At 35.7% G+C, this 13,335-nt stretch overlaps 1 protein-coding gene across 1 annotated transcript in view; it reads left to right on the forward strand.

Annotated features, from left to right (window-relative positions):
• Window positions 1-1,473: 1,473 nt before the first annotated feature.
• The window catches only part of LOC143721275 (uncharacterized), a 41,777-nt gene continuing 29,915 nt past the window's right edge, over window positions 1,474-13,335 (forward strand). The window contains exons 1-25 of the mRNA XM_077211562.1: window positions 1,474-1,567; window positions 2,469-2,733; window positions 2,839-2,950; window positions 3,069-3,156; window positions 3,261-3,343; window positions 3,553-3,763; window positions 3,855-3,980; window positions 4,201-4,318; window positions 4,409-4,547; window positions 4,659-4,760; window positions 6,197-6,263; window positions 7,127-7,261; window positions 7,446-7,619; window positions 7,819-7,913; window positions 8,016-8,139; window positions 8,295-8,541; window positions 8,646-8,686; window positions 8,816-8,913; window positions 9,072-9,223; window positions 9,330-9,468; window positions 11,057-11,166; window positions 11,377-11,557; window positions 11,647-11,886; window positions 12,188-12,344; window positions 12,519-12,647. Coding sequence (XP_077067677.1) covers window positions 1,474-1,567; window positions 2,469-2,733; window positions 2,839-2,950; window positions 3,069-3,156; window positions 3,261-3,343; window positions 3,553-3,763; window positions 3,855-3,980; window positions 4,201-4,318; window positions 4,409-4,547; window positions 4,659-4,760; window positions 6,197-6,263; window positions 7,127-7,261; window positions 7,446-7,619; window positions 7,819-7,913; window positions 8,016-8,139; window positions 8,295-8,541; window positions 8,646-8,686; window positions 8,816-8,913; window positions 9,072-9,223; window positions 9,330-9,468; window positions 11,057-11,166; window positions 11,377-11,557; window positions 11,647-11,886; window positions 12,188-12,344; window positions 12,519-12,647 — 3,427 coding nt within the window. The remainder of the gene's footprint in view (window positions 1,568-2,468; window positions 2,734-2,838; window positions 2,951-3,068; window positions 3,157-3,260; window positions 3,344-3,552; window positions 3,764-3,854; window positions 3,981-4,200; window positions 4,319-4,408; window positions 4,548-4,658; window positions 4,761-6,196; window positions 6,264-7,126; window positions 7,262-7,445; window positions 7,620-7,818; window positions 7,914-8,015; window positions 8,140-8,294; window positions 8,542-8,645; window positions 8,687-8,815; window positions 8,914-9,071; window positions 9,224-9,329; window positions 9,469-11,056; window positions 11,167-11,376; window positions 11,558-11,646; window positions 11,887-12,187; window positions 12,345-12,518; window positions 12,648-13,335) is intronic.

Consider the following 13,335-nt stretch of genomic DNA (forward strand, 5'->3'; position numbering starts at 1 on the left):
TCATTTTTGTATTTTATAATAGTGTTGTTTTATAGTCATTCATGTGACAGTTTGTCCTCTGTCATAGCATGACAGGCATTTAAATTTAGCTGTTTCCGTAAAAAAAAACCAATAGTCTTCATTTACTGAGTCTTCATTTTCCTATCTCATGGAAAATGAACGTACCATTTTAGTCAACTTACCGAGAATTCATGCTATGGTCATTGTGTTATCCTGTTGTTAAAAGAGCAGCTTTCACTGTTTGTGATCTTCCTAATCTTAAGCAGTAGATTAAAGACCCCCATATTTAAAAAAAAAAATACAAGGATTAATCATGAAATTATTTTTTTTAAAATGCTTATTTGTAATATACCAGACTGAAACTTGCATTGACAGGATGTCTAATGCATCCTACAAGACCGGAATTAAAATCGAGCAAAGTTAATCAAGTATCAAGATCTCTAACAAACATGGTTGTCTTTTGGGCGATGGAAGACCACTCTGTATCGGTTTATTATTATGTAAATACACATATAGTCCTGGTTTCACTTAGACAGGGATTAGACCTATGTTCATTTTGGAAATTAATTTTGTTGCTTTTATAAATATACCATGGAAAAAAGCTTACCTGGTGTGCATCTTGAGACAAAATGAGACAATGCCACTGACATACGGTATTTTAAAATATGGCTTAAGCCTTGTCTGTGAGACTGGGGGTTAATGAAATAATTGTAAAGGCGTGGTGACGTATACCCACGTTATTTGATAATACCTGACATCCTGAAGTACTGTTTCTTTGCATGCAGTGCAACAGAAACAAGGAACATTAAACATGAAACAGGATAAGGATTTTACATATGATTAAATAGAAAAGCATTATGAGCAACAGTGGATCAGCTGGTTGTTCTAGTCATCTTACATTGTATTTTATCAGAAATATTTATGGCGTTTCAGACAGTATGCCAGTCTGTGGGTTGCTCTGCGGCATGCAACTGTTGATCCTGCTTCGGCTATGTTTGAAACTATTTTTATTTTTTGAGTGAAATATAGACAAAATAGATGCCAATATTGTGTCTTACTGCAAAACGGTTTCTTAAATGTAAATGCAAATATCTTGCTAACCCAGAACTAGCAACAGTAGTTAGGTAGATATTTATTTAAGTTTACTATGCATCACACTGTGTACATTTATATATACTATATTATTAGTAATTAAATCCCCACTGCCAGAACTCACATCCTTGTTTAGTTTGAGATGATAATACAGATAAATGAAGTTTTGTTCATGAGAAATTGTTTCTCACCAAGGTTTGCATAACCGTTCTCAAATACATCTAATTGATATTACACATTAATTTGATTAAAAGATAGAATCCTGTGGAAATGCATTAGCCGGGTTCCACCCTCTGATCACAAACTGCATTCCTCCAAAGCAAACTAATAGCCCTTATAAAAGGACAAGTGCTGACAGACAGCTCACATTAGCTCTTGAGGATGGATCTTGTCTCCATGGGGACTGTGAGAATGTCCCAGATGTGGATGCTGAGATGGGTCATTCTATTGGTCGGGCTGCAGTCCGTACAAGCAGGTAAGAAGACTAAATATTTAAATAAGTTTTGTTCTCATTTCACATTTCACAATGCACAATATTATTGTAAATATGTATCTCTGTTTTTTATGTTAATATAGAAATTTATATGGAAGGTATGGGTGGCTCGGACTTCATGACAACAGCAGCTGGTAAATATTTTATTTTCATGTGTGCTATGTATTAAAGGTATTAATTGGGGAGTCAATTTAAATGCCTTTTTATAAATTGTAGTGCTGGGAAAAGTAACACATTAATTTCTTGGATTAATGAGGGGGCCGGGGGTAGCATGTGTATTTATTAGAATAACAGAATAAAAGATACCATTACACAAATATTATTTAAAACACAGTTTACTATATGTTCATCCCAGATTAATTTGCTTCAGTTTGTAAATAAACAGCATTTATGATAATTTACATGTATTAAGTGCACAGATTAATCACAATTAATCATAGAAAACTGTTCAATCAACAAGTAAATGTTTTAAAATAACCGCCCTATTAACTGACATATCATGAAAACATTTAGTCCCAGTACTAATTGAATTGATTTACAAAGAATTAAAATAAAATAATTAAATAATAATAATTTATCTTAATAAATCTCTGAATATTTTAAAATAAATGTCTAAATGAACCTACACATTGTCTTGTACAATAAATACCCTCACCACTTAATTAGGGATGGTAATAACTGCAGAAATCTTAAAAACAAACTCTTCCTCTCGTCTTCCTTTTTTTTTTTTTTAGTGTTCCCTCCCAACATAAATACTATGATGGTAACTAGAGGTATGTATGAAGTCTTTCATAGTGTTTTTTTTTTTTTTTTTTATAATTGAAACTGCCTTTTCAGTGCTAGTACAGATATATCATTGATATATATTCTCTCTTGGGTTTAGCAGAACCAAATCCTGATCATCAGTCCACGATCTGCAGTACATGGGGAAATTTCCACTTCAAGACATTTGATGGTCATTTCTTTCAAGTGCCAGACACGTGCAACTACGTTCTGGCGGTGATGTGTCACAGCACACCACCTGATTTTAACATCCAAATGCAAAGAGAGACTGTGAATGGCTCAATCATTTTTAGCAAAATCACAATAGATCTACTGGAGGCAGTCATTACACTCACCAACAACGACATCATCATGGACGACCAAGTGTGAGTTTATTTTTACTAACTTAAGACTGCATCCAAATGTCCATCATTTTCCATAAACATATATTTCTTTAGTTGACTGTTTTCTTTTGCAACTTGTTTTAAAAGGTTATATAATTCAACCTATAAGGATGGAATAACAGTCGAGCTGAGCCCAAGTGTTAAGATCTCTAACAAACATGGAGTGACTGTCTTTTGGGAGAAGGACCAATCTTTATTGGTATGCTATTTCTCTGTTCAAATTAGCAATTACTGTAAACTATATTTGTAACCCAGTGGGTCAAAAAAGGCCTGATCTTAGTCTTCTAAAAATCTTATATTTTTATATAATATTCCAGATTGAACTTTCTGAGAAGTATCAAGGTCAGACCTGTGGACTCTGTGGAAACTTCAATGGCAACCAGGCTGATGATTCAGTTGACAATGGTAAACCTCATTAAGATAAAATCACCTGCAGTTCAGTAATTCATATTCTATTGATATGGCATTTTGACTATATCTTTATTTGATATCATTTGAAACATGTATAGATGTTTCTGATCTGGCCAAATGGAAGGTGCCTGAATCCTGTGGCGACATCATTCTTCCCCCTAATGATCAGTGCGAAAATCAGGTATTATGACAAATTAGTAACAGATTTTTGGGCTCATATTTCTTGAAAAAAAATAAAAAAATTGAAACATTTCTTTTTCATATTCTTTTACTTCTTAAAATGTATAATATTTAAGTATTTGTTCGAATTTGCTATGATTCTATATTGTTTTAGTTGAGGGGCCTTTAAAAATGTTAAAAATCACCTACTTTTTTTTAAAAATCTCCCAGACAAGTGTTTGCCAGCAATATCTCAGCAGTCCAGGGTTTAGCGACTGTTACAATGTGATGGACATGGGTTCATTTGAAGAAGCCTGTGTGAACGACTTGTGTCAATGTTACGGCAATCACGACTGTCTCTGCAACACACTCACGGAGATTTCACGACAGTGCACACATGCTGGAGGAAAACCAGGAACATGGAGGACAGAGCAGCTCTGTCGTGAGTATCAGTTCTGGAAGATTGCTATAAACAAATGAAATCAATAGATAGATTTGTGACTTAATACTGTATGTGTTATTCTGTGGAGCAGCAAAGTCATGTCCTCTACACATGCAATACCTGGAGTGTGGAAGTCCGTGCAAGAACACCTGCAAAGATCCAAACGCAAGTCTAATGTGTAAAGAACACTGTGTGGACGGCTGTTTCTGCCCCGAAGGTGAGAAATTATTTACAAAATGCTAGGATGCGAGGTTTTTTTTTTTGCACCTAAGCATTACCACTTGATTGGTCTATTTTCAAATGAAGCTTCTCCTTGCAAGAATAACCATATGATGCTTAAAGTATTACATTAGATGCAAGCAGACCTTAAGTATCAGAACTGTTTGGTTTATTATGTTCTTAATACATTTAGCCTATTTTTCCTACTTTTTGTGAAGGCACCGTTGAGGATGACATTGGTAATAATGGTTGTGTTCCTGTGAACGAGTGCCCATGTGAGCACAATGGCAACGTATACTCATCAGGAAAGTCATATACACAAGCTTGTAAAACATGGTGAGTCGTTTGTAATAGACCACATGAACCAGACAGACCTGACATTTGATAGAACTTACACATGCTAACACTGCTGCCATACTGTCTCAGTGTGTGTGATGCTGGATATTGGATCTGCACGGATCTGGAATGTCCCGGAATCTGCTCTGTTGTGGGAGGGTCTCACATCACCACTTACGATGGGAAAAAATTTACTTTTAATGGCAACTGTGAATACATCCTCACTAAGGTCTGCGACTCTCAATAAAGCAAATGCACCTTAACCTGGACTAAAAGAGACTCTCTGAAAAAATCAATTATTTAAATTATGAATTTTATTGTTTTGTTTGTTTGCTTTCAGCACTCTAATGACAGTGATATTGCTGTCGTGGGAAATCTGGGATTGTGTGGCCGAACAGACACATGTCTAAATTCAGTGGACCTTGTCATCTCGGGGACCACTGTAAGCTCCCTTTAATATTCATTTATTTATTCATTCCTATATGACCTCATAACAATTAAATAATCTTTTAATGTCAAAATGATAGACAGACATGTCATACTATGCTATACTGGTTTTCAGCTAAATTTAATTTTAATTTAATTTTAAATTTAATTTCATCTAAATGAAAGCACAACTCTGACATCAGGAAAAATATCTTTTGACTTTTCAGTTAAAATCACCTGTTTACACAACCGCAATTACAAAAATATTCATTGTTTTTCTGATTTAACAGAAATTATTATAATTTAAGAGGGGTTTGAACTACCTATTTGCTAGAGAAAACAAGCAATCACTGCTAGAGGAAACAAGCATTTGTATAATTGAACTTTTGAACTTAAAAATCAACGTGACAACATATGATGTTTTATTGCTCTAGCTTATCAAAATAAGTTAAGCAATTTCCAACTTTTTAATGTTATACAAGATTCAGCTCATTTTTATGTCAGTTTAATGTAATTTAAGTTAAAATTACATCCAAGTTGATTGTACTTTAAAAATGTAAGGCAGCAACTAAACAATTTAATGGAATTTTTCATCCAAAAATGAAAATCCTGTCTTCTTTACTCACCCTCACATTGTTCCAAACCCATACAAGTTATTGAAGAATGTATTGGTTGCTTTTTTTAATGTAGTGACAAAGAATGGAGCTGGAGCTTTCAAGCTTCAAAAGCATGCAGAAGCACTATGCAAGTATCATAAAAGTAATTTAGATGACCCACATGCTGCTGTATGATTTCTGAAGAACAGAAAGAAATTTTGCTAGTGATGTCAACCTGATTTATTCTTTGAATTAGATTCAAATTTTGAATCTAGATTCTTTTGAGTCAGATTTTTATTCGGATCACAAAGCAGTCTGAATGAATCATTCATGAACCAGAATGATTTAGTTTGGTTAAATCAAACTAGGTTTGATCTGGTTTGATCACAGCCGTTAACAGCTGTCATTTCAGTGAAAAATGACTTAAATTTCAGTCTGTTTCAGTTTGTTTCTCACAAAAATAATTGGATGGCTTTATGAAAACTTGTAGTGTGCACAAGTTAAATTTTATTTAAAAAAAAAAAAGATACTTTTTTGGTTATTTTGCTTCCCATTTTAGCTTGAAATCTTGCATGAAAAATTGGACCATTCTTGAAAAAGTTCCATTTTGTGTCCTGAGGAAGTCAATCAGGCAATCATATGGGTTTGGCACAAGGATGATATGATGACAGAATTATATTTTTTTGTGAACTATTTCTATTTATTTACCTTCATACTAGCATGCAATCTTGTGTGCTTATTTTTTTATACATTTTATTTCAGTAATCTGGATTTTCTTTAAAAATGCATTCATCATATTCACAGTAAAACAATAGAACTAAAAAGAAAATGTGTTGCTGTTTTACTTTCAAAACAGATTAGTTTTTCCTCCAGTGGATCCGTTAAACTGAATAATCTTCCATATCTGCTTCCTGTCCTTGAAGGTGGGTTGTCCCCAGCAAGCACAAAATACTCATCTAACTTTAGTGTACAGCAAATTGTATGTCCCATACATCCGATCTCTGTACAACCAACAGAGAACTGTAAGAATGTCTGTCCTGTTAGCTGGTTCATATAAATCACTTCACTGTACCTGTCTTACAAAATGTATTATTACTCAAAATTATTATCCCTGCTTATGGTAGTTTAGTATTTTATATTTTTATCTTCATTTATTTTCTTATTGTTTTTATTTTACTATTTATTTTATTTTGGTGTCTCCATGTATGCATGTGAATCTTTATATATATATATATATTATTTATTTATTAAGGGGTTCCTCTCAATCAGTTCCCTTCCTAGCTTGTGAATCACTTTATCGTGTACACAAATTCCTGTACTGGCTCTGGAAGTGATTGAAAGTGGACAGGTTCAAATTGTTTTAGACCCCATTTATACGTGTATTTAGTTTTGTCCATTTGTGATCCGACTGACCAAAACGCATCTTAATACCAGGTGTAAACAGTGCCTTAATAGCGGTTTGTTTTTTTAAAACTTCTATTGCGTGTCATGATGTGTATTGTGTATTTGGCTTGTGCAATTTATGTTTCGTGCTTCAGAAAATTTAACAGAATATACGATAAGGGAAAGTGAGCATAGATGCACCCTGGTTTTTGCGGTGCATTGTGGTTTTTTTTAGGGAGCGAATGTTTCAGTACACTGGAAGGATTTTGCGATTGAGACAGCCTTTAAAATGGTCAAATCCATAGTCAATGCCCTGACTACTGAACTTGGGAGCTGATTGAGATGCAAAACTCTTTTGCGCCTGGTTTTATTTCTTACCCACTCATTTCGTTGTCCCATGCAGGTCCTGTGAGCATCTTCCAGCCCTCTTCCTCCTTCATTATTGCTGATATGAAGAGTATTCGTCTAGAGATCCAGTTGGCTCCAGTCATGCAGTTGTATATTGTAGCCAGCACTGAAGAGAAAGGGAAAATGAGTGGTTAGTAAAGAAAACAGCAAATCATTTTGTAATTTTGATTGTAATGACCCCAGTAATGAAAGTAATAACTCTACCCTCTGCACATATATTTTAGGAAAAGCCTTGTTAAACAAAGTATGTATCATATAGACAAAAATAATAAAAGAGTATGTTATGACCGTCTATAACTTCTTGTTCATCTCAGGTCTGTGTGGAAACTATAACGACGTCCAAGAAGACGACTTTAAAACGGAATCAGGCATTACAGAGGGCACACCAACAACATTTGTCAACTTATGGACGAAAAACTTGTACAGTTGTAAAGATGACAAAAACAAATTTTTTACAGAAAATCCCTGTAACGTGATTTCGCAGACAGGTCAGTTTTATAAACATTAATACAACATGCACGGATAAAAGGATTTTGAGAGAATATAAAAAATAATTCATAGTTTAAATAGAGGCTTTGTTTTCCCCTTCCTGATATTTTTGATCCATGTTATTTGGGATACTAGAGGACAAGGACAGGATAGGGTTAAAATTCAGCTGTGCTGAATGTTTTTATCTATTTCATTCAGAGAAAATAACTAAAGACTGGTGTTCCCGTCTCACAAACCAAACCGGAGTCTTTTCCCCATGTCATTCGGAAATATGTCCTGAGATTTACTACCAAGTGAGTCTTTTTGCACTAAACAGACTCTTTTCATTCAAATTATTTGGTACATAAATTTAAAGAACCCCTGTATTAATGTAATTTGGGTTTCATCCTCTGTAGTGGTGTGTCTATGACACCTGCAAGTGTTCAGAGAAGTGCATGTGTGCGGCCATATCCACTTATGCCCACGCATGTGCTGCCAAAGGAGTCATTCTCGAGGGCTGGATGGATTCAGAACCCTGTGGTGAGAACTGCATGTATTTGTTTGTTTTTATGTATGGCATGAAATGTAAACGTGAATGCGAGTATTATTTTATTAATGTGCATTTGAATCACATTGTGTTCATTTTGCATGAAAACAATGAATCATAACAAAAGTGTGGTAATCTGTCTGGACAGTGACTGAGTGTCCAGGTAACATGATGTACTCTTACGGAGTGACCAGCTGTGGAAGCACCTGCCGCTCTCTCAGTGTACATGATAACACCTGTCAAGGGTCCTTCACACCTGTAGACGGCTGTGTCTGTCCTGAGGGAACATACCTCAATGAAGCCGGCAGCTGTGTACATGCTGACCAGTGTCCTTGTTACTATGGTGACAAGGTCATAGACGCATCAGGAATATTCTACAATAATGGTGTTAAATGGTAAAAATAGTAGTTAAACATGCCCCATTATTGACTCACTCATTATTGATAAAAATCCTGTAGTTACACTTGATGTTTCCTTGTTCTTTTTTGTCATGTTACAGCAAATGTAACCATGGCAAATTGAACTGCTCAAGACAAGAAGGTGAGCTGAAAATACCTCTTTAGCAATACCATCAGCCAAATTCAAACTTAAGACATCACTGAGATACAGCAACATTGGTATGATGTGTGCAAGTTTTCTGCTCCTCATCCATGTGCTATACTGATTTAGACTGTGAAGATCCAATGTTCTTTTTCAACTGCTCAAATCCTGGAACAAGAGGGATAGAGTGTCAGAGGACATGTGAGAAACAAGACCTAAACAATTGTGTGAGTTGGAATGGATGGATGGATGAGAATACATGAATAATAGGATGAAAGGAGTAATATATATATATATATATATATATATATATATATATATATATATTGCTAGGGGCATAACGTTGTACTAATGCTGGTCCTTCTTTGGTTTGTATTGGCTATAGGTGAGCACAGGGTGTGTATCAGGGTGTATGTGTCCAGACGGCCTTCTGGCTGATGGCAAAGGTGGGTGTGTGGAGAGGGAAAAATGTAATTGTACCCACAATGGAGACACCTATTCTCCTGGAGAGCAAGTTAAAGAGGACTGTAACACCTGGTGAGCCAGACACCCAATCATCATACAGATAACCCACGTTGTTATAGTCTATTGTTAACAATGATGATAATTGTTAAATAAAAATGTGGATTTATGTATATTTTAGCACATGCAAACACGGGACGTGGATTTGTACAATGAAGCCATGCTACGGAACCTGTACCATCTACGGTGAAGGTCATTTCAAGACTTTTGATGGCAGGAGATATTCCTTCCACGGAGACTGTGAACACACCTTAGCCCGTGTATGTTCTTCCTTGTCGGTGTCCCTCAGTAGTGGATAGTAACTAAGTATTTTTTACTTCGTTACTGTAGTCTAAATGAAAGTACATTTTCAAGTATCTGTACTTATTTTAAAGTACAGCCTTTATTTCATTATACCAAAGCAAAACATGAATATATGTAAGGAATAATTGAGTCCGGGCTGTTGAATTATTAGAAAATAATGGGTGGGTGTGCGTTATACCATATCACCCCATATTGCAATTTAATTTGATTTCGATTGACGTATAAAAACAGTGCGTGCATAATTATGATGCAAGTTGATATTCTAATCATATTTTTTTCCAAGCCATCTTACCAATTTCAAACCACAATCTTAATAACTATTAAACAGGTTTTCTTTTACAGGTAAAATAGGCCAAAAAAGAGATTTCACTCGTACTGAAAATTTAAAAATGATTAAATGGTCATGAGAAGGATGTAATAGTAAAGCAATACTTGAAATTACTAAATTAGGCATGACCAATGGACAGCAAAACACTCACTGGTACTTCTGGAGACTCCAGGGTTGGTTGCCATTCTGGAAAATGGTGGCACTGGAGACTAAAGGTTTCACACCTAATTCTTCACCTTAATCCCTTTTTTTTTTTTTTTTTTTTTGCAGTTCACATGCGTCTTACTCTTTTATTCTTGTCCTGTTCTTGTATGACTCTGCTGAACGAACAAGCATTTTGCTGTCCATTGGTCATGCCTTAATTTAGCAATTTCTTGTTTTAGTATTGTAGCCTTCTTATGAGCATTAAATTGTTTTATATTTTTCAGTGCGAGTTAACTCTTTTTTGGCCCATTTACCTTTAAAATAAAACCTGCTTAATAATTATGCATTATCCTTAACAATTATCACTTATAAATGATTAACCACAAATGAAATGTCATGTCTGGTGTGGACAGTGTGGCGGGAGGAGAACGAATTTATTAAATTAAATAAACATAAAATGTCCAAAACAGGTGGAAATAAAGTGTTAAAATAAAAGGTGACCTGGTGTCCTCGTAGTGACAGGTAATCGTGAAGGATGGGTGGTGAAGAGATGTGCCCAGGTAAGGTGGTTCTTCACGCATGGTTCTCCGTTCGGACCGCAGGTCCGGCGACTCACAACTCCGTCGGCGCGGGAATTTTCCTGGACCCACGATGACACCAGTGTGTATGCACAGGGAAGAGACCGGTCACTAGGTCTCTCGAGGAGAGGCGCGCTCAGCATTTAACAGTGGCGGTGATGAGGCTTCATTCTCGACAGGTGTGCCTCATCCGACGAGTTAAGGAACGGGGTGGCGCTGATTAGGGAGAGGCAGTCGATCCGTCACAAGAGATAAATTGCTTGTCGCTGAAATCTTATCGCATTGCGTCTGGTTAGGACACGGTGTAATACTCGAATGAGAGTTAATTGACATGCAGGCCTAATTGCAAAGTTACTTTTTGTAACTTTTTTACTTATAGTCAAAATAATGGATATTGATTGAATTCACCCCTCTGTGTCAACTTCTTCACTGCTTGACATGTTACTGTGTGTGTGTGTGTGTGTGTGTGTGTGTGTGTGTGTGTCACCCCTCTAGGATTATTGCAATATGGACCAAACTCCCACCTTCCACCTTGTCACAGAGAACAAAGTCTGTAAGACCACCAGCACCATCTGCAAGTCAATCAGTCTCTCCTTTGGGGTGAGTTTATTTCATAGCTCAACCTGAGCATGAATGCAGTATTAGAAAATGTGTATAAGTGTATAATTTATATAATGAGGGTAGATATTTAAAATTTTAAAATACAAAATTTGTACTTTTTTTTTTGTCCTTAATGATAATATCATAAGAGAAATATATCCAATTACCTATATCAGATTTATGGAGAATGTTTTGCTACTCATTATTCAAATCCTGCAGCGATACGAGATACTATTATCAGAAGATGGAATCAATGTTGTTGAAAGCAATGGCACGGATTACCAATATCAGATCCATTTTGCGGGGATATATATTGTCACAGAGGTCAAAGGTCTTTTGAACTTAATCTGGGACAATAAAACAAGCCTGTTGCTCCAGCTCCACCCCAAATTAAAGGTATGCATTCCGTAAAGGTACAGCCATTCAGACACAAACAAAACTTTATTCAACTACTCGCATAAACATCCACATGATCTCTGTGGCAGGGCAAGGTGTGTGGACTGTGTGGAAACTTTGATGGCAATGCGAACAATGACTTTATGAAGCACAATGGAGAAGAGGTGACCGATCCAGAGGAATTTGGGAATAGCTGGAAGTTGAAACTCACATGCCCAGATGTGACAAACGCAGTGGACCTTTGTGAAAAACATCCACATCGGAAGGCCTGGGCTGAAAAACGATGCAGCATCATTAATAACATAGTCTTTGAAGAATGTAATACACATGTAAGTATCAGTATAAACTATTTTTAATATAAAGGTGATTTGTTGAAGGTTTATTATTTTTTCAATGTTGAAATAAATAATTTGACCAATGACAGACAACTTATTTGAAATCAATCATTATTTTTACAATTCCATTTTGTGATGCTAGTGGCACAGAAAATTATTATTTTAATAGTGTATCTTAATTTAATTTGTTTTACTAACAGTAACCTCTTGAGGAAGTGGAAGCAAAACTTTTTCTAATCTTCTGCCATGAAGAACATTATGGAAGCTGTAAAATATTTTGTCTTTCTGTTCCTAGGTGGCCCCTGGCCCATACTATGATGCATGTGTAAGGGACGCCTGTGCATGTGACAGCGGAGGTGACTGTGATTGTGTCTGTACCGCAGTGGCAGCTTATGCTGCTGAATGCCGTAAAAAAGAGGTTTGTGTGACATGGCGGAGTCCAGCAGTTTGCCGTAAGTCACAAATGTTCTAAAAATAAATAACATTTTTGGTTACTTTTATCTATAAACATTAATTTGCACAGTGTCATAGAACTTAGTTTATGTTGGTATTTTAAAGATCTGCATAATCTTCTATGATCTTCGAAAATATTGTCATCGTGCTGACTGAAATTATTGTTTTTGCAGCTTTATTCTGTGACTATTACAACTCCTATGAAGACTGTGACTGGCACTATAAATCCTGTGGACCAGCTTGCATAAAAACCTGCAGAAACCCATCAGGAACCTGCTCTGATCAAATTCCTCCTCTTGAAGGTTATATTTTTACATTTACTTTTGCTCTATCAGTTTTGATTTGATAAATCTAAGAACATATTTTTATAAATGTCCAACAGCAGATGATTTTTTTTAAACTTTGCACAATTCGCAAGAAACTAAGTCTGCAACAAGTGATGAGCATAAACACATGAAAATGTATTTCAAATAAAAATACAAAATACCTCAGTTTTAATAGATCAAAATAAAATACAAAATACTATGGGGCAAATATATTAAAATTCAGATAGTGTTTTGTATCTCGACAATACACAAAATAAATGTAATATTGTCCATACGGTGACATATCAGTATTGGGCTGGACCTGTTCTGAATGCAAATAACTTTTTGAAAAAAAAAATTCCCCAATGATAGGTAGTGAACTCGCTAATAATAGTTGGACTAGCTCGTAGCTGGCTGATGGCTGGTTTTGATTTCCTCATTGTTGATAAGAATTGCATTTATTGTGAAGGAGTATCATAGCTAACTTAATATTAAAGGAAGCTCCGCTCTCACGTGACTCTCTTTGCTAGGAATGGTTATCTGCGCAAAACGGTTTGGGTCCCGTGGCCGCTGAGGCAAAAATTGGGTTGTAGGGATTGCAGATAGAGCTGCCTGAGGAATTTGAAACGGGTGTTTCCCTTTCTCTGGCTTCACCCTCTAGCTGTCGCCAAGAGCATGTTACTAT

Source organism: Siphateles boraxobius, unplaced genomic scaffold (genome assembly GCF_051911475.1).
Source record: "Siphateles boraxobius isolate OS27281-9 unplaced genomic scaffold, OSU_SipBor_1 65, whole genome shotgun sequence".
Lineage (NCBI taxonomy): Eukaryota > Metazoa > Chordata > Actinopteri > Cypriniformes > Leuciscidae > Siphateles > Siphateles boraxobius.